Below are 21,864 nucleotides of genomic sequence, written 5' to 3' on the forward strand. Positions count from 1 at the left end.
TATTTTTTTTTTCTTTCATTTTAAAATAGTGAACGCAACATGCATTAAAGTAGTTCAATACCATCTATTCCATAATAATCAATTACGAACCAGCTTGTTTTGGAAAAAGTAATTATGAAAATAATACAAAGATATATTACAATTATGGAAACTCATACAAGAAGTTCAAGTCATATAAGAATATACAAAGTTTGTTAAACTACAACCCCCGGCCCCTTTTGTTTTGCGCACCGGTGGATGATGATGGTGTGAACTCGTCAACCTCCGCAATGACATTAAGAGCAGGAGCTCGTCGTTGACTAGCACGCTGATATGTGATAATCCTTTGCGGAGGCGATGGATGTGGCGGAGGAGTGTTGATGGAAGACGGGGGAACGAACGGCGACATAGTAGCGGATGTCGATGGCGATCTGGAAGATCGACCTCGAGTAGATGAACGCTGGCGGCCTCTTGTGGACCGAGAACTGGATCCTCCGGAAGAGCTACCTCTATGAGCTGAACTCCTTGGAGAAGGAGTGTGGAATGTGTCATCTACCTCGCCAATGACGGGTGGAGTTGGTATGAGGTACTCATAACCCGCCTGACTCAATGCATCGGTCAACGACGCGTTAATGGAGCCTAAGGTCTGAGAACATAGCCGATACCCCTTGAATCGTGTCATTACATTGTATGAGTACCGATCGGATGCGCTCAGCCTGTTTGTTATCATTATATTGTTAAAAGAGTTACTTAAAACTATTACTATTTGTTATAAGTGTTGAAAGAAAACGTACCAGTAACGTAGATGTCGGATAGTAATGTGATCCTGGCTGCGCAAATGCGGTGTTCGTTAGGCGTAATATGGAGATGCGCCTGTACCAACTCATGTACATAGCAGAGCTATGACCTGTGAAGTTATCTCCTCCAACCAATGTAGATGCTCGGTTGTTCCACGCATCTACATGCGATCTATGTCGTACGAGGTAGTTCTTGTCCCCAGTCCTCCGATCGATCGCATGTAGTTGAGGTTGGGTGTCACAGGCTTGCGGAATTACCTGCTCCAAACCGAATTGACGCATGACACGATCCGGGAGATGTAGCTCGACGATGTCAAAGCAAATAAGAGGACAACGCGATCTCCAAATCTCGTGGCCCGATGTACATATGTGCGGTAGAGCTTCCATCTTAGCCGCTGTGTAAGGCTGCCATGTCATCTGTAATAGAAATCAATATGCTTAGTAATGTATACAATTTATTCATAACTAATACAAATAGTAAATGTTACTAACCTGCTCGTCCCGTTGTTGATCTAGTGCGTCCCTGTAGTAGACGAGAGTATGTGGGGAGTGGGATCTCGAAAGATATACGCGAAGCCAGCTGCAAACAAATAAACATTGATTAACATTTTCATCTATCATAAAATAGTGAAATTATGAATTTGAATAGTGAATTGAGTGTTGTTACCTTACTGCCAAAGGATCCATCCCGCGCCGATGCTGTGACCCTAATATCGGTTCAAAATCATCCGCGTCATCTTCCTGATCATGTTGCCCATCCGGTCGAACCGTCCGAATAATGGGCCTCCCTATATGAATGTGCTCCCATGACCATATCTGTAACAACATCAAGCATCCACCCATGTCCTTAGCACCCTTACGAGATGCTCGACATAAGTTACGATACAAATACGCTAGGGTAGCACTTCCCCAACTGTACTCATCTACGCGCTCCAAGTCTCCCAGTAGAGTGAGATAGATCAACTGTACCGAGTCGCCGCTCTTGTCCGGAAACAAGATGCATCCAAACATGTACAAGATGTAAGCTCGGGCATGTCTGTCAACCGTCACATCATCTGCATCATCCTCAAGCGCGCTAAAATGCTGTCGAAGCCAAGTCAGCTTCAATGACGATCCAACGATGATCTTCGGCTGTGAGGGGTCTTGAGGGTTTTCCGGCCAAACCCCTAGCAGCTCATGTACTAATGCTGGCCATTTTCCCTCCCCATGACCAATGACTGCTTGTCCTTCAACCGGCAGTCCCATGATAACTGCCACATCTTGCAACGTGATCGTTGCCTCGCCAACTGTGAGGTGGAAGGTATGTGTCTCCGGCCTCCACCTCTCCACCAATGCAGGGATAAGAGCTCGATCGAGCTCTAAGCCCCCGCCCAACAACCGGTGAATGTATCTGAAACCAGCTAGCTCGACTACGTCTAATACCCTGTCATCCACCTCCCACCGTAACGTACTCGCCTGGTAGTGCTGACGAGTAACCAATTGGGCAGTGAAGCCTTCCCACGCAGCTACGCTCCTGTGTGTAGCCTGAAGCGTAAGCACTGATGGATTAACTGGGCCCGGCATCGCCATGATCGCTGTTACGTGTTTTTCATCGCCATAAGTGTTATAAAAATCATAAAAATATCATGACTTCCCTCGCATTATCCAAATTTGCAACCAATTCAACATGTTTTTCAATGGGATAATGATCTTTCATGTGATATCTCCACCAATTTGCTACCAATTTGCAACCAATATCATGACTTCCTCACCCCAATACACTATAACGGGAAGTGTAAATTTGAATACAAGAATTTGTGATATTAAGGTATTAGAACACTTATTAGAAAGTTCATTACAAATATAAAAGCTAAAAATACCATGAATATATACTAAAACCATTAAACTAACCCTACAAAGTAATAAACTTTCATTGAAGCATTTCATCAAATACTTTATATGCATACAAACCAAATCCTAAAATTCAACTATAAATGTGTAAAATGTAAGCTTAAATCATGAAAACAAGAGAATGTAATAAACAATCAATGTATTTATAACTTCAATTGAAAACAATAATGAACAAAATATTCAATTTGCAAATTGAAATAAATTAGGGTTATGTTATTACCTTGAATGATGATGAATATGAACAAGTAAAGAAGGAGAAGATGAGAATGTAGTTGATTAATTTAGTTAAATGAGAGGAATTGTGAATATGAAGTAAATGAGAATTGAAGAATTTTTTTTTTAGATAACCGGCAGCAGCGAAGGGAAGGAAGCAAATGAAATGAGTGAAGAAAAAGAACAGATACTGCCGTTTTGTACACGTATAAAACCGCCACTTCAAGTGGCGGTTTACCCAAATTTTTTTTTTTTAAAAAAAAAAAAAATTACCAAACCGCCATTTCATCTGGCGATTTTCTTCAATTCACTAAACAAAACCGCTACCTCAAGTAGCGGTTATATTAAAAATTTTTAAAAAAATTTTTTTTTCAAAATAATCCTACGTGGACGGTAAAGTGGGAATTACTTTCCCATTTTAAGAAAAGTGGGAATTATTTTTTTATTTTGCAATATTGTGGGAATAGACTCTAAAAAAATCCATTTAAACAAGCCCCCAATATGAAATGACAGGTCACAATTTTAGACAGGAAGCAAACGAAAGATTCAAGAAATATACAAATGACTACAAAAGACTAAAACGACATAGTTTTAACAAAGTAATAAGTAAGAAAGAGGTTAGAGGAGAGAGAAAGTACTGGGTTGTTCTATGCCTTCATCTTCATGTTCTTTGTGTGTAAATATCTACCCCTCTCAATCATCATCATTCTTCTTCACAATTTTACGGTTTTTAATTTCCCCAGAAAAACAATAAAATTAATAACTACCCAATTTCATCATTTTACATCTTACATATTTCAAAAAAATACCCAAGTTTATAATAAAACAATATCTCTTTCTTATCTCAAAATTTCCATTTAATTCATCTATATCTATATTAATTAGAAGTATTTGCAAAGTCTTAGTCCAACCCATTTTGATTCATCCTCAAATCTAAAAAACCCATGTCTAAATTTCTCTAATTTCTCAATCCATCCGTTTCTTTGAATTTTCTCTGTTTTCTTCGAATTTTTTCTTATCTCATAGGCATCATGGCAGCAGCAGCTTTAAGATCGAAATCTACCAAAGAAACTGCAGTGTTAACAGCTTACCATTTCAGACATTTTGTGATGAATCAGATGCATATGGGTACTAGGATGACAAGCTATCACACTATCCACAAAGCTAGACAAGAAGATTACTTTATAAACACCCCTTTTCATTTCATGTCAATTAAGCCTGTTTCACTTCGTGGGGGATTCATTGATGATAATAAATTTAATAACTTCATGGGTTTTAGTCATCATAAGAGGAAATTGGGTTATGGTGCTAGTGTTTTGAAGTGTTCTGGGGACCCACCAGAGTTGTGGCAGCCTCCATCTGATGGGGTTGTTGTTCGAGGTCGAGGCAGCGGAGGTGGAGGAGGAGGTGGTAGTGGTGGTTCAAATGCCGGTGCGGGTGGAGGTGGTGGGTTTGGATCCAATTCAAAGGATGGGTGTTGGGGTGGGTCAAATTTGGGTAGTAGTTTTCCTACTCCTAAAGAGATTTGCAAAGGACTTGATAAGTTTGTGATTGGACAAGAGAAAGCTAAGAAGGTAGCATCTTTTTGCCACATTAGTTACCTTTTATAAATTGGAATTGTTATTTTTGTTTGTGTGAGATTGCATTTATTTGTATTGATGTGTTTGATGTTAGACACTGAAGAAAAAGAGAATTGTGGTTATGGTAGTATCCCTAATTGGTATTAAATGTATTTTGTTGTTGCTTATAGAGTTTCGAAAAATTATGTTACATGTATTATCTGTTTGGCTGTTTGGTAGTGTGTTTTGTATTCATTAATTAGTTTATTGATGATCAAACACTATGTGATTGGTTATTTGCAACTTCTTTTTTAGGGTGAAACAGATATTGATATGTGGAAAGTGTTTCAGTTCTTGTTCTTGAATCACTGCAGTACTGATTTTCATTGACTAGTGGTTTCTTGTTATGCATAAATCAATACCCAAATCCTGTAACACTCTTCTTGTTTGATATGTTGTTTGCAGGTGCTCTCTGTTGCTGTTTACAATCACTATAAGAGAATTTATTATGAGGCCTTGCAAAGGTGTGTTTTTGTTGCATTCTGTGTGTCTCTCGTATAAAGGTTATAGCGAGCATCGCGGTGGAATATGAAACCTGTTATGTTGTTTGAGTGTATATTAAAGCACGAAGTCTGATCTAGAATTAAATGGTGTATATTGCGCTAATAGTGCAAAATTTTTATTATTTTGTAGTTCACATATGCTGAAATACCAACGGTTGACACTCTTTATTTAAACAGTGGGCAAAATTGCTTTTGGCTGTTGTATCCCAAGATGATGAAGGATACTGCGGATAAAATCTTCGTTCAATAGTTGAACTAACCTTTTGTAGGAATATCCTACATGGATTTGTATTACTTGCAATTAGTTGATTGTTTGTTAAGGATGAGGAAACACAAATGCTTAATTGTGGTAAATTTATTATATTGAGGTCTTACAATGTGGTTTTTGATAAATTGTTTTGGCGTCTTATGTCATGAGTCATAAGATACAACATTCAATTGTTAACTGTCCAAAAGGCCCTTATTTTCATGATTGTCTTGCTTAGAGTTACAGTTTTAATACATGTTAAGATTCGTCTTTTGTGAAAAAAGCTTGCTGATTTTAGCTAGTTCTAATATGTGACATGGAAAGCTAGGCAATCAGGGGAGTCAGGGAATGTTAAATCAGATCCTACTGATGAAGTTGTGGAGCTTGAAAAAAGCAACATACTTGTAATGGGTCCCACAGGGTCAGGTAATCTGTTGTCATCCTTGATGCCGATTTTTTTACATGTTCTCCGTGTTTTTCATAATATTTCAGATGTAAATTACATTAGTTTTTCCTTTGTGGTGAAGATGGAGTGGTTGGTTTGCTAATTTGAATTCCTCTAGCTTGAACGCCATTGTGCTTTCTTTGGTTTCAGAGTGTGCTTTTGGCTTTGCTTTATATTTTCCTTGGGCTGTGCATGCTCTCAAACCATCTGTATATGGTGATAGATATTACGAAAAACAAAATAGACATCTACTTCCAATATATTTAAATCTGTGATAATTTCTTTTGTGTCATCCTTCATGTCGACTTTGAGAGAAAGGGACGTGAGGGCCGATGGAGGCTCTGAATTACAGGCTGCTATTTTATGTGTGAGTTTTAATTATAAATAAAAAAGATTCCTCTTAGAAACTAGTTGTTGTCAGAGTTGCATTAGAGGTACCTACTATCAATGTTTCTCTTCACTTTGGTGGATGATGTTTCTGGAGGTTTCTGGAAAAATGGCTGGTTGAAGGGATTATGGAGAGAAGACGGGAGTTCCTAGTGTCCCATTTTTAGTATGTAGATGATTACTTCTATCGTCTTATGATGAAAATTTGATACTATATTGATGAATATTGCTTTGTTAAAATCTATAAGGTGGTGTCAAACTTGATAATAAACATCTCTAATTATTGTTTAGCTGGATTATTCTTGCACATATTGTGCTCCAGGAATTGCTGCATTGGTTGGGTGTCAAGTTGAGCGTTGTCCTATTAAATTTTTGCGTTTCTTCCTATACCATGTGTGACAATGTTATGGAGGTCAGTTCTCTTGGGGATTTCAGGACCTTGATGGGTGAAGGAGGTCTGTCCCTTGGTAGAAGGATTGCATTGACCCAATCTTGTTTTTATAATATTTCCCTTTTCATTCTCTCCTTGTTCGAAATTCCGGTGGCTATTGCGAATAGGTTTGAGAGGTTAATGAGAGATACCTTATGGTCAGGGGATATTCAAATGGATTATCCAATGAGCTGGAAATAAATATACTGTCTGAATAAAGTAGGTTCTTTGGGTACTAGCAGAGTGATTGAAGTATATTGCAGTTGTAGCCTTGTAGGTAAGTGCTTTTGGTGGTATTGCCTTGAACCCCAGTCCTAGTGGCATATAAGACAAGCATGGTTTTTGACAAAATAGGGGGATGTGCATTTATAAAGATAAAGGCACATATTAGGGATTTTAAATTACCTTTTGAATGCCAAGTGCAAGTTTGGAGGTTAAGATATGGAGAAATCATTATTACTTCTGAGTCTCATGATACATGAAGGATTTCATCTTGATTTTTTTTATTGGTTGTTGTTGTTGTGGTAAACTTGTAGCATTGTAGATGAGATCTTTTGGATGGTCAAAGGAAAAGTGCCATAGTGTGTAATTTGTTAGTGACTTTACAACTTGGTAAAAGTGAGTAGCAAAGACATTATTTTAAAAATAAGGAAAATTCCTCATGGTAGCATTCAGTTTTCATCAAATGCCAGTGGTAGCACTTTTGTAATATTTTTCCACATGGTAGCATCCAGTTTATGTACTATCTAATTGCCGTATCATTTTTCGTTAAATTTTTGTTAATTTCCGTTTAATTCATCATTTTGTAAGATTTTTTCACGCGGTAGCATCCAGTTTTTGCTCTCTAATGTTTAATTCACCATTTTAACGTTTAATTCACCGATTAATTTATCAATGCCCTTAAATGTTGTAACAATCAAGTAGATATGTATTAGTGTTTGGAATGCACCTTTTGAACTTATGAAATGCGCGTTTTGAGCTTATTAAATGTGTTTTTTGAAATATTTATTAGTGTTTGTAATGCACCTTTTAAACTTTATAATGCCACCAATTTGAATGAAAATAAAATAGTTACAACATTTAAGGGCGTTGATAAATTAATTGGTGAATTAAACGTTAAAATGATGAATTTAACATTTGAGAGCAAAAACTGGATGCTACCATGTGGAAAAATCTTACAAAATGATGAATTAAACAGAAATTAACAAGAATTTAACGGAAAATGCTACGGCAGTTAGATAGTGTATAAACTGAATGCTACTATGTGGAAAAATCGTACAAATGTAATACAACTGGCGTTTCATGAAAACTGAATGCTACCATGTGGAATTTCCCTAACAAAAATTTGGAGCAATATTTAGGAGTCATACCAGGTTTATAAGGACCGTACTTAAAAATACTCATTTTGAATGGAGTACATGGAATGTGAGTCTAAGGAAGGTAGGAAGACTTGGGATCTCAAAACTTGATGTTGTACTAAAGACAATGCCTACAATTATATCATAAGGATGTGAGATGTAAGACATGTTTTACTTCACCATATATTGATGTTGAGTGGTTTAAATGGAGTCCTCTAATGTTAGAAGAGATAATAAGGTTCCACTTTTAAGGTTAAGTTTTACATTCGGTCATATATACATTAAATTTATTAGGCAAATGCTCATAAGATAACGGTCATGAAGAATCCATTTAATGTGCTACTAAACAAGAATATATGGAATTGGGGTTTGGGAATGAAGTATTAAGAATAGTGAGAAAGCAGGATGCATGATGATGCCCTTTTATGAGATGCAAAGAAACTGTTGAGGAGTTTGAAGAGAAGAAGAGATTGGTTGAAGATTGCTATTGTTTTCCTTTCGGACTCATTTGTCGTCACTTGCTTTTCTCAAGTTACTTTTGTGGAATATTATGTGGCTCCTTTCTTTTTCTTTTAATGCGCTTTGACAGTTTGGCCTCAATTTTACCCTTTAGGGTGGTTTGTTGGTGTTCTTGTTTTTTAATACTCGTACTGTATTACCTTTTTCCGCTCTTATGTCTAGGGAAAGGCTTTAACTTTTTATTTTACTAATTTCATTCTTCTGTTGAATTCTGAAATTGTGGATCTTTTGGAAATTGCCTCTCTAGCTATATATGGGTAATGTTGCATAATTTTAGACTCGGGGGATAGCGTAGGGTAGGAGACAATTTCTACGAAAATGCCGCATGACTCATAAGAATTGTTATTGTTCTAGTGAGATTGGTCTCTGCCAAAGCTGTGCTTTTGTCTTAATTTTTCTGGTTTCTAGAACTTATTTGCCACATCTTATGACACATCTTAGGGGGGGTGTTATGTGAAAAATTGCCAATTGCTACTATTTAGAGTTTAGAGGACACTGAAACATTGCTCTAGTTCTCTGAAAAATTGCCACTTAGTTGTCTCATTTGAACTTGTGTGTGTTTTCTCAAGGACAGGGAAGACATTACTTGCAAAAACTTTGGCAAGGCTGGTGAATGTGCCCTTTGTAATTGCAGATGCAACCACATTAACTCAGGTAAGTCATATTTTAGATTTATTATTAATTAAAAGATGCCCTTAGTTTCTGTTACTATTTTTTTAACAATTAAAGTATTAAATTTTGAAACCTTTTTTAAATTTTTTTTTGTCTCATTTTAAAAAGTAACCATGAAGGGAATTCTGATGAACTTTGCCTGTGATTTAATATGAAATGACCCATGTGATGGTCCAAAATAATTCATTTCTTTGTGATGAGTGTCTTGTTGCCATCTAAGAGATAATATTAATGGAAATGAAATTGTCCGTCCCAGTGTTACATGATTCGCCCATCTCACCCACAAACCCCGATTGGATTCGATCGTCCCCAATCGAGGTTAGTTCGGTGCTAAATTCGCAATGAATTACTGCTCAAATCCGTTGAATAATCCGTTGAATAAATCAGAAGTAGAAGATAAAATAACAAATTGGGATTAGTTGTCCATGTAGTTGGGGACTATCGAGTCCAATCGGATTTATTGTTTTGTCTTCTACTTCTGAATTGGTTATTCTAGCAATCGCAAACTATGTGACACTGTTTAATAATAATAACCACAAACCTTTAACGCAAACTGCAAGCTGGTGTATTAACCAGTGTCAGACAAAAGTCAAGCTGGTCTATTAATTAGTAATAACAAACCTGAATCTGTCAACGAACAATACGAACTGCAAACAATGCGACACTGGTTAATAGACTAGCTTGACTTTTGTGGCCAAGCTACAATCAACCGATTATTTATTTTCATTACACCACTTTGTTATAATTTGTATATCAATCATCTGGCCAAAATATTTCTCGAAGTGTATTAAAACTATTAGTTTCACATCTATCGACTTGTGCTTATATAAAAGTAATCTAATATGTACCTTATTCTTTTAAATGCGCTTACCTTGCTTAATTTGTGGTAGAAGTAGATTGTGTCCAAAACTCTAACAATTGTTGGTTTGATTATTTATTATAAACTTTGAGTGGATGATGAAATGTCATACTTTGGTTCTAGTATATTTAGTAATGGGGGAGGGGAATGCTAAAAAATGACCCCCCTAAAATTTTTGCTATCTTTATAACAGACTTTGCCTAAATTATGGAACTTCCTCCTTCATGCGACGGTAGTTTCATGTAGATTAATTTGTGGCTTGGGTTGGCCTATCTTTGGTAGCTCATCACTTTACTACAAGGAACCAACCTCTATGTTAGTCTAAATATATGATGGATAAATCCCGGGAATTGGGCATATAGCTGTGTTTTCTTTTCCTTCTTTTTTTGCGGCACCATTCTTTCAACTAATGTTTTTCCTAAGTTAATTTTTAAGAACATATGGTTTGGGGTTTTGTGCCATCATGACCATGGAATAGAAACTCCTCCAATATGTTACGTAACGCCCCTAGTTTGAGATTTTTCGTGACTTTGAATCCTATTATATAACGGTGCATGAATTTTCACGGTTAAAACGCTGCGTTGACCGTTATGTAACGTGTAACGGCTATTATTTCATCGTTACAATTATATTTGTCTCTTTTGTTAAAATTTCATTATTACCCATTAACTTTAATCATCACTTAAATTATAGTTACTCATAATTATAGTTGTTTAAACAAAATACTTAAATTATAACTGAATTAATAATCCACTAAAAGTACTCAAATAGTGCTATAATAATAGATATGGGCATATTATTGCATAATAATAGTTGTTCAGCAATAAAAATGCAATTTTAGGTTCAAAACTCCCCATATGTTATTTTTTTTTTTTACAAAAATTCACACCGCATCGGCAGCTATTCGCGTTATTAGTTCATCATAGACGTTTTCCGCTATACTGGTTTTGTTTCCGCAAATGCATCCATGACCGCGGTTTTTTTCCATGATTGCGACACCACTGTCAATAGTGTTTAGCATTAGTTATGTACGAGATACATGTATTTGTGCCTTTACGGTAAATTTTATCATTGCTTCAATAGATTGACCAATATTAAAGTTGAATTTGACTGGGATCAAGTATGAGAAACTCCTGATGGTGTTCTTCTTATTAAACATTGTTATAATTTGTCAGCTGCCTCTAACATATGTGATACTTTGATACCTGCAGGCAGGATATGTTGGTGAAGATGTGGAGTCAATTTTATACAAGCTTCTCATGGTAATTTCTGATTTTCCTTGTGAAAGATGCCAAGCTTATGATGTTTAGGTTGAAGAATTTTTTTGGTGGCAAATTCATTACTTGGCCCCATGTCCAATTAGGTTTGGTGCATTTTATTCATGGAAGCATGTTTAAGTTCATGAGGACTGGATAAAGTTTTATTTGACAGTACAAGTTGTATTAGTAATAATACAACAATATAAGTTTGTTAAATGTCAGTGATAACGAGTTGACAAAATGAGGAAAGTGCTAGCAATGTGAGGACAAAATATTTTTTCTGTGGTTCTGTTTTAGCAATAAAAAATTGGGATTTGTAAGAGCTTATGACACTAGATAAGAATTAATGGAGGAGGAGAATATATGTGGATGATCATTTGAATTGATTTTCTTAGTTGTATATTAGTATTGGATAAGGTCAAATGAAGTATAATTATTGTTAGTGATGATCTCTGATGTTGATTTGTTTTGGTATATGTAGTCGAATCATATTAGTGGGATTAAGGCTTTGGCATTATTGCTCATGCCTACTATTCATTGTTGGTTCTCTGTAAAGTGAGTACAGTTTTAAACAAATTATTGAATCCTTTAATTAGGTGACCCTAAAGAAAAAGGTACTCAGGGCGTGTTTGGTATCCATTTTTGAAGGTCGCTAACAGAAACGCATAACTCATTCCGTTACATATTGTTTGTTTCGACTCTAAAGTAATCGTTTAGGTTACTTTCATGAAATAAAATCCTCTAATTTGTTACCGCTTGTAATAGTGGTGTAACAAATTCTCTTACCTCATTCCCTTCGCTCTCTTTATACCAAACTAATAATAACATTAACACTTACCGTTACCCTTAGCTCTAGTTATGCATTTCCTTTCCATTACATTTTAACTTGTCATACCAAACACCCCCTCTGTTTGTTGAATATACGAGACAAGAGACAGTGTTAAATTTTTCTTCACCAACTCACTCTAGAACCTTTCCCTATAATTTATGTTCTAAAGAGCTTCATTTATTGAAAGTGTTACCTTCTTCAAGAGCTTTCTATCTAGTCTTGGACACGGAGTCAAACTTTTAAACATTGGCTACTCTAGTTGCATGTTACATTGCTTTAGATAGTTTCTCGTTTTTGTGGAACTGAGACTGGAGGATAGTGAGGAAATTAATAAAGCTAAAATATGCATTTCTATTCCAATGCTAGCCATTTCGTAGTTTTCTTGGTGTGAGCTTTCATGGATGGAGAGGGCATCAATGCATTTATTGATATTTGTGTGTTCTATTGTTGTTACTTGTTTAGAGTTAGTAGTACAACTATCCCTTTGAAATTACCACTGATAGTGACATGTTTGACGGGAAATATCACTTTTAGTGGCAAAAGCAAAGGGACATAGGAAGTAACTAATAGCCTTGCTTCTCTTTTGAAAATTAACTGCACATCTACACTTGCGGTATGAACGATCTTTCTGCTAAGTGCTTAGTTAATTATTAGGAAAAGCTGGCCATTATAGTCACTCAAGCAATGTTGTGATTTTTTAGCTGCTTTTAGGTGACATTTAGCTCAATGCATGTTGACTAGAACTCCAATATTCGATGGAGAGTTGATGATTTCTATGTGGAAACATATGCTATATTCTTCTGCGTTTTATGTTCCAGGTTGCTGATTATAATGTAGCTGCTGCACAACAAGGCATTGTGTACATCGATGAAGTCGATAAAATAACAAAAAAGGTTTTCTCTAATTATATCGTGTTATGCTGGTTTTGCAGTCAACTCTTATTTTTACACAACTAAATTTGATTTGTTGAAATTGCAGGCTGAGAGCATGAATATTAGTAGAGATGTTTCAGGAGAGGGTGTCCAACAGGCACTACTGAAAATGTTGGAAGGAACTGTAAGTCTATTTGTTGCTGTCTGACATATGTTGTGTTATTAAGAACTCGCAATTACTAGAAATGCTTTTTTGTTTTGTTGGTATGAGAAACATAGGTGTCATGCAGTTTTGCCTTTTGCTTTTCTGCATGTTATTGATGCTGCTTTGTGCTTATTTGAGTCAGTATTTAGAAGCAAGATAAATTGATATTTAATATAAAGCTTTCAAGATTTTGATGATGCCACTTGTGTTGGAATCATCTTACCCAATGTAACATAATTCGCCTGTTAATTCGCTTCTTGAATTCGCGATTCTCTCAAAATGACCTTAAAATAGCCTAAAACTGACTATAATTTGCTTTTTTGATTTGCGATTCGCAAGGAGATTCTTGAATCATGTGACATTGATCTTACCCAAGGTTTGTAGTCAGGATTTATCTTGTTTACTATGAGTAGGCAGAGTACTAAACATTACTGTGTGAATATGAAAGGTAAATGATCATGAACTGGGCCCTATCTAAGATAGATGTGTTAAATACTGGAGAATTGGAGATAGATAAGGCTGTGTGTATGTGTGTTGATGACTACCTACTCCTACTTGGAACTCTGAGTAATATTCATGCGATTCTTGATGATGTTTGCGACACATGCTGGTGTGGGATCACCTCAGAAAAAGGCTACATGTGAGGTTTTTGAACATTGTTGATGTTCGCAAAGCTATGAGGACTGATGATTTTACTTTTTTGATATAAAAGGCTGCACAGAATAAAAGATTTTATGAATGATTTTTTTTCCATTGAGGAATTTTTGGAAACAAGTAAACATAAAACATTGGTGCCCAAGAATGAAGCTCCTGCTTATATGATTGAATTCAGGCTGAATCCTTGTTGCTTACTTACATATGAGTGATCAACAACGTGGCAAGTAAATTTTTATTAGAATGCTGAAGGTCATAGGCATACATAGTGCTAATCGGTCCGGAGGTGGAATAGTTAATTTCTGTCAAATTTGGGTCATCTTTCACGCTATATATATGGCTCGTACTCTTGAAAGTACTATAATAGGAAAAAATTATTCACTATGTCATGATTAAGGTGACTACTGGATTCTCTTCTAGTTATCTCAGCTTCTAACAGCCTCCCTGTCGGACTCCCTCACCGCCCCTGCAGAAATGCACAACAACTATGGAGAAGTTCTCTTAGATGTGAAAATCAGAAATCCAAAGAATGAGCAGCGAAAAAGTGGGAGAGTGAGACTTACATTTAGTAGCAGAAATTATAGGTATAGTGTTAAATTCTGCAATGTAAATTCCACATCTAAAGCTTTCATGGTCCATCACTAAGCACTTTGCAAGTTGCTACCATGGTGGGGCTGTTGAAGCCTTGAAGGCGATGTGAGGTCTGATGGGTATGGAAATGTTGAAGTTGAAGTTGACTGCTGGGAATGGAAATGTTGAAGTTGATACTCCCATATGGTAGAAGAAGGAAGGAGTTCATTCTCTCCCTTTCAAACCAATAGCTGATATTAATGTTTCATTTCCAATTCACTTTCCATTTCCTCCTAATTATGTAAAGGGATTTGAATGTGTTATCCTTTCCTTTCTTTTGCTTTTCAATTCCTTTCCATTCCATTGTGGTAAACCACTCCTTCTCCTTCCAATTATGTAAAGGGATTTGGGTGTCATGCTTTCCTTTCTTTTGATTTTTAATTGCTTTCCATTCCATTGTGATAAACCACATGCCCACTTTGTTTGGGAGGCTAGTTTGTTTCTTACGGTTGCACCCAAGTTTTCTAGATGTTATGTTTTATATATTAGTCTGAGTCGGTGTCACATGATTCGGTCCTTTTACCCACGAATCGTGGTTCAGTTCGACTGGCCCAACCGGGATTCGTTCGCCGGTTGATTCTCTTTGGTTTGCGATTCCAATCGTTAAGATCAAATGCCCATACTGGTTGTTGCATGAAAGGATGAGAAGGAGAAAAATGGACAAAAAAAGCACCAGAAAAGTAAAAAACGGAGAAAAAAAACACAAAAGAGAGATGAAGAAGAAGAAGGTAGAAGAAAACAATACCTTTTTTTTCTTTCTTGGAAAGTGGAAAGGTCAAAGCTCCTTATTTATGGTAGGATGTTGACATCCATATATTATTTGTATTTTTTTCTTTCGCTTTTCTTTCTATTATACTTTTTTCATTGTTAACTTACTTTATTACCGTTCCTTTCTATTTTCCTTTTTTAAATTATATGTTCACTTTTCCTCTTTTCAAAAAGCTTTTTCATTTATTTAACTCTAATTTTTTTATTTATTCTTTTGTTATTTATTCAAATTTAATATTATTAAATAAGTACATTCAAATTTAATACTCCCTCCACACCAATATAAATGTCCCATTTGCTTGGGCACGGATATTAAGAGTGGTGTGGGGTCCATTAAAAAGGTGGTAGTTGGGTAAGTAGTGAAGGGTAATTAGTGAAGGGTAAGTAGTGAAGAGTAGTTGGGTAAGTAAGGTATATGTGGGTATATTCGTAATTACTTGTGTGAACTAAGGATATTTAGATAAAAAAAAGATTGACAAAAATAGAAATGTGACAATTGATATGGTTTTGCCAAATAATGAAATGTGACAATTATATTGGTGTGGAGGGAGTATTATTTGATTATACTCTACTTTGTCGAATAAATAGTATTAAAAACTCTATCGAATCAACTGTACGAATCATGAACCTAAAAATCGAACCAAACAACTTAAGCGAACGAACAACAAATTTACCGACTAGTGAATCGTGAATCCGAATCTATACAACGAATCAGACTGAATCACGAATCATGTGACATTGGTCTGAGTAAGTCGAGCCTTATCTTTGATGATGTGGGGGAGTTAAAGCGACAATTTTAGTGAATAGTGCTTGTGTGGAGAGGAACGCTCTGATATGGTAATTGGAGTTCCTCTTGGTAGTTCAACTTTTTCCAGTCTGCTTGATAGGCATGTCTGTCTTTTTGATGCCATGACAATGGTACTCGGAAGTAGGATGGACTCTTGAACGAGCCTTAGGATAGCTTGATATGCAGTTTGAAAAGACTGCTACAGATGTAATCTACGAAAGAAAGCGAATTTTATGCCTAAATATGCCCCTTGTGCATAAGAGGAGGATCAGATAGAGCCAAAGAGGGATGTCGTGTGACTATACTAGGGATTTTTGGTCAAAAACCATTGCCTGGGGGATTGGGGATAACAAATCGTGCTTGTTGCCTCAGGAGATAAGTTGGTGGTATGGCTAGTTCAAAGTTGGAGGCTTAAAAGGACTTGGAGAAAGGAATATTTGAAGATTCCAAGGTAGACAAAGGAAATTGGTGTAGCTTATTTGACCATTCCAATATCAAGGCTGTTAAGATGCTTCCCGAGGTTCAAGTTTGTTAGGATGACAATGCCATGTTTTTTTTGCCCAGATGTATTCTGTTAGATGGGACTGCTGCTCATTTTTTTTTATTTTGTTGTAACTGTGAGGTGGCTGCTGTGATCTAATTTGAATGATTTGGTTAGAACTTGGAATAAAGGCTCTGCTAATGCCTTCAAAACATTTAGGGTGTGTTTGGATGCAAGGAAATGGAGGAAAAGAAAGGGAACGTATTTGGTGGGATGAAGAAACTCTTGTTTGGATAACGAAATGGGAGGGAAGGGATTTGGAGGGGAGGGATTGGATGAATGATTTTTGTTAAGTTAACAATCTTTTTAAAGTTGGAAAGATTTAAAGGGAAAATTTTTATGTCCTTTCCTTCCCTTCCCTTCCCTCCTAAAGAAACAAAAGTTACTTCCCTCCCTTTTCTCTTCCCTTCCTTTCCCTTCCCTCCCATTTCTCTTCCCTTCCTTTCCCTTCCCTCCCTCCCCTTTCCTCTCCTTTTTTTTTTTTTTTTCTCTTTGAAGTTGTTATCCAAACATAGTGTTATGCTATTTGATTGTCTCAAGAGCAGACAATGATTGGAGCTGTGAGCAGCAATGAGTTGCATGGCTGAACTTTCTGTTTGAAATGTTATGTAGAAGAATATTTCCTACCACTATGTTTGGATAACTTTTTGGAAGGAAATGAAGGGAAGAGGAGGGGAGGGGAGATTGGTGTGTTTTCCCTCCAAATTTTCAATGTTATAAGGATTTGTTTAATATGAGAAGGAATGAGGTCTTCCTTCTAATTCCTTTCCCTCCATTTCCCTCCCTTCCCTTATTGGTATCTAAATGAGGGAAGGGAAATGCAATCCCTCCATTTCCCTCAATTTTCTCTTATTCAAACATAGTTTAAGTGTGTCCAATCCTTTTGTTGATTAGCCTAAGAAATAATTTAGTGGAATTTGGATTTTTCTATTGCTCCTAGGTACATAAAAGAAACTCATTCTATTTTATACAATTATATTCTTCTGAATTGCTGTATGCTATAGTTGGAATTTCGGAGAGCCTTTTGTCACATTAAGTTGCATGAGCTATTGAGCTTTCTCAGTTTTATTGGTATTGTTAGCTAAGTGAACAGTATTTCATTAGCTGATATTTGATATTTTCTTGACCAGATTGTCAACGTTCCCGAGAAAGGAGCTCGGAAGCACCCTAGAGGTGACAATATTCAGGTATTAATGTATTAAAGTTAATCTTTTTTTTTTTTTTTTTAGTTTCAACATAAATGATTTGCGTACTTGATAACTTCCATTCCTCACTATGTTGCCCTCCTTCATAAGAAATTTAATTAAAAGAGTGAGGAGAGAGAACTCTTGAAGTCATTCAATTTTAATTGCCCGTTTTATGTCTTGTGCAAACAATATTTAAATTAGTTAAATCAAATAAATAAGGTTTTGGGTTGGTATAAAATAGGTGCAATTGTCAACCAGTTGCATGTGCGACTTGCCAGTTCCTTTTCTTCTAATTATTTGAATAACAATGGTCTCCAAGCGTAGCTCATTATTGTCAATGCTACATTAAATTGATGGAATATATAATGGCATAACTGATAAGTATATTTGAGTTGGTCTTTACTCTACCTCTTGGTTGGATAATCGAGCTATCCATTGACATTCGTTGCATGACTTCCTTCAGCTAGCCAGAACATTAGAGCTACGAGGATATTCAGTTACCAGGTAGCATAGATGCATATTGGATATTTTGACACAATGGATTATAATGACTGATTCAGACGTACTTCCTCTAAATTTTTTCAACCTTTTACCTAAAAAGCTCCCGCATAAATTGGTCAATGGTTGCCATTAATTAGAAACAAAAGAATTATATGTAGAACTTCAAAACCTGAATCGCTAAAATAGTGTAAAAACAAGGTTACAACACATTGTGTCGGGCGCATTGTCAAGGTTGTCAAAAAAAAAAACGAATCGATATTTCCCACGTTATAAAGGTGTAAATAAACCGCGTTTTGGACTGTGTCAAAGAATATCTTATGGTTTCGACGGATATGTAGGTGTTACAATAACCGCATCACTCCCGTTGCCGCACCACCTTTCTGCTACTGCAATCGTGACTGTTACCGTATTTTACCACTATGCCAAGGCTTTGTTAAGAGCAATTAGCGGGCTGAAGTTTATGTACTTTGACATGCTTAGACAGTAAGACGCAAGATCACACCTGGCCCAGCCTGGGAATATTGTAGCGTTGAGAATATATATACTTTCTGTTGATGGTTTTTCATTCTTGGTTTATTTAATTGGCAGATTGACACGAAAGATATCCTTTTCATCTGTGGGGGTGCTTTTATTGACCTGGAGAAAACCATTTCAGAAAGGTTTTATATATTTGTTCTGTTTTTCACTTCTTCCTTTACAAATATGAGATGTTTATGGTGCTGAAGAAACAGTTGATATCGTGTTCCAGGCGCCACGATTCTTCTATAGGTTTTGGTGCTCCTGTACGTGCAAACATGCGAGCAAGTGGTCCAACAAGTGCTGCTATAACTTCATCTTTATTGGATAATGTAAGTTTGATGCGAGTCTAAGTTCAGTAATTCTCTGAAGGCCACCTGAATGTATGTGTTGTTTGCTTATACCAGGTAGAAAGTAGTGATCTTATCGCCTATGGTTTGATACCCGAGTTTGTTGGAAGATTTCCTATCCTTGTTAATTTGTCAGCCCTTACCGAAGATCAACTTGTTGAGGTAAATACTTTTTCTTTATGTATGAACTACTCGTTTATGATATTTGGGCACATACAAATGTAAAAAACATGAATCTTGGGAACGGTTAAATTCCGCCTTGATACGACTTAATTCTCTTTAAGACAAAGTAGCCTTCTCTGGTGGAACGAAAAAGTTGTTTTTTATGTCGGTATTGGAGGATACGGAGCATATTTTTCAAGAAATTTTTCATGTAGATAACTCGGATAGTAAGAGTGAAGAATGGCATGTTTGATGGCCCCCCTAAATATTTGCTAAAATATACAAAATTTCCAAAAATGGAAGCAAAAATTTTGTTCTCTGAATACCGTCCATGTTGGACCACTGAATCGCTATCAGTTTATTTTGAGTTTTTTCCTATCTCAGTTGAAAACTGCTGACACAGTTGCATTGATATAATTGTTGTATAGGTTCTGACGGAGCCAAAGAATGCTCTAGGGAAGCAGTTCAAAAAGATGTTTCAAATGAACGGAGTACGTATTGTTTCCATTTCATGCTTCCCTCTCTAATACGGGTTTTAACTATTCAAACCGAAACACAATCGAGGATATTTATGCTGATTCTCTTGTTTTTCGTTTAAGGTGAAACTACACTTGACGGACAAGGCATTGAGATTAATTGCCAAAAGGGCAATCAGTAAGAATACAGGGGCTCGGGGATTGAGGGCTATACTGGAGAACATTCTTATGGATGCCATGTACGAGGTATAACGTGATCACGTCCCTTCGTCTCTTTCTTATTCAGATGTTTCCTTCGGGATGGGATTATTATGTTAGTTCTTATCAACTACATTATGCCATGCAGATTCCTGATACAAGAACAGGTGACGATATCATTGATGCTGTCGTTGTCGATGAAGAAGCGGTAGGATTGGAGGGGAAAGGACGTGGAGGTAGAATTCTCAATGGAAAGGGAGCGTTGGACCGATATCTTTCACAACAAAAACAAAAAGATGTTGAAGGTTCAGAAGGAGAAGCCGAGGCAGAACCGGAGCTGCCTTCTGTTGTTGCAAGTATGTAAAATTAAGGATCAAGGGATCCATCCCATTTGTATTTTGATCATTGTACAGTATTTATGAAAGTACAAAATAAGAGTAATCCTTTTATAGAAGATAGCTAACTGAAGGAGCAAAGGGGACTAAAATAGGAACATATAAATATTTTTATCATTTTCTACAAATTTTAAATGCCTACTCCCTTTTCTTTGAGAAAATGAACTTGTTTGTACATCATAGTGCTTTGTCCCTTTTCCTGAAAATGGCCAAATGGAATAACTTTGTTAAGATATTACTCTTAACCAAGTTTTACATCACAACCATGTCATTTTTATGGTTTTGAAATTTTAATCATAATTTTTTATTATTGTGTAATACTACATTTTAAATAGTAATGCATTTGAATGAATTTTGTAAACAAAATGAGATTGTTGTAGTGGAATAAAAATGACCATAGCTCGTTAAAAGATATTCCTTTCAATTTAATCTATATTGTTTAGTGTCTCATTTTATGACTATGTTTATATATATTACTAGATAGTGCCCATGTGATGTATGGCTTTTTTTGAATTTCTGAAATATTTGTATAAACTAATAAATTAAAATTTTAAGAAATAAATTTTACATTACAGTTATATTTCATTTCACTCTCAACAGTTGTATATATTACGTACATTGTATAATATTTTGTATTGTGCAGGCATGTGATTGTGAAAATTTTGTTAATACAAATAAATCACGACAAAAGACAAAAAGTATATTATACTTTAACCATCTCAAAATATCCAATATGTCAAATAATACTCAGTTAATAAATAAAATTGAAAAGATTTTATAAATAATTGAAAAAATAAAATAAAATATATGATTTCTAATATATTAAATAATGTGACCTAGAATTTAAAAAATAATAATCAGATTGTAGTAAGTCAAAGATGTGAAAATAATTTATGGGAGTAATAACAATGAGATCATCATTTAATTTTAGAGGAAAAACTTGTATTAAGGAAGAGACACTTAAGCAATTTTTTAAAATGATGATGTTAGTTGTGTTTTGTACTAGTAATAGTTATAATTATAAATAGTAATATGTATTTCAATTTAACATTAGTAACACTTATACAGTTTTTAAAACAAATTATTTTGTAGTTTCAATATGATTTAGAAGTCATATTATAATAATTTGATTACATATATATGATTAATAATTTTTTATTCAAATAAGAATAATTTGCGAATTACAGTTTTCAAGTTTAACACTTTTGTGAATTACAGCTTTAATGTTTATTTTTTGCGAATTACAGCCTCCAAAGTATTAAAGTTTACAAGTTCAGGCCAAAAACACAGAATTCCAACCTCTGTGTTTTTGCTTAAACTTATAAACCTTGATATTTTGGTGGCTGTAATTAGCAAAGAATAAATGTTAAGATTATAATTTGTAAAAGTGCTAAACTTTAAAACTGTAATTGACAAATTATTCTTTTTAATTCATAAACAGTGATCACTAATTGCACAAATATGTGCATTAACTATAAAAGTAGTTATGCAATTGTGTTAGAGGTTAGCTGATTATCTCTATTGTTTTAAATTACTAGAAAAATTGGCATTAAATAATCTTATATATTGTCCATTGCAAAAAATAATTTAAATAAAGGTTAATTCAATATTTTCTA

General features: G+C 35.4%; 1 protein-coding gene across 1 annotated transcript; it reads left to right on the forward strand.

Moving 5' to 3' along the window:
• The first annotated feature begins 3,408 nt into the window (after positions 1-3,408).
• On the forward strand, positions 3,409-20,511 carry LOC130825060 (CLP protease regulatory subunit CLPX1, mitochondrial-like). The gene is made up of 14 exons (XM_057690089.1): positions 3,409-4,453; positions 4,904-4,962; positions 5,577-5,674; positions 8,962-9,041; positions 11,130-11,180; positions 12,825-12,899; positions 12,985-13,062; positions 17,594-17,650; positions 18,740-18,810; positions 18,900-18,999; positions 19,075-19,179; positions 19,608-19,670; positions 19,779-19,901; positions 20,002-20,511. Exons 1-14 carry the CDS (start codon positions 3,911-3,913, stop codon positions 20,215-20,217), a joined length of 1,719 nt encoding a protein of 572 aa, XP_057546072.1. The 5' UTR covers positions 3,409-3,910; the 3' UTR covers positions 20,218-20,511.
• Positions 20,512-21,864: the final 1,353 nt, after the last annotated feature.

Source organism: Amaranthus tricolor, chromosome 10, assembly GCF_026212465.1.
Source record: "Amaranthus tricolor cultivar Red isolate AtriRed21 chromosome 10, ASM2621246v1, whole genome shotgun sequence".
NCBI classification, from domain to species: domain Eukaryota; kingdom Viridiplantae; phylum Streptophyta; class Magnoliopsida; order Caryophyllales; family Amaranthaceae; genus Amaranthus; species Amaranthus tricolor.

Excerpts from the sequence above, each read along its gene's own strand:
- LOC130825060 (XM_057690089.1), top strand. The coding sequence starts at position 3,911 with ATGGCAGCAGCAGCTTTAAGATCGAAATCTACCAAAGAAACTGCAGTG. Across the intron at positions 4,454-4,903 it reads GACAAGAGAAAGCTAAGAAG|GTGCTCTCTGTTGCTGTTTA; the intron begins GTAGCATCTTTT and ends TGTTGTTTGCAG. Across the intron at positions 5,675-8,961 it reads AATGGGTCCCACAGGGTCAG|GGAAGACATTACTTGCAAAA; the intron begins GTAATCTGTTGT and ends TCTCAAGGACAG.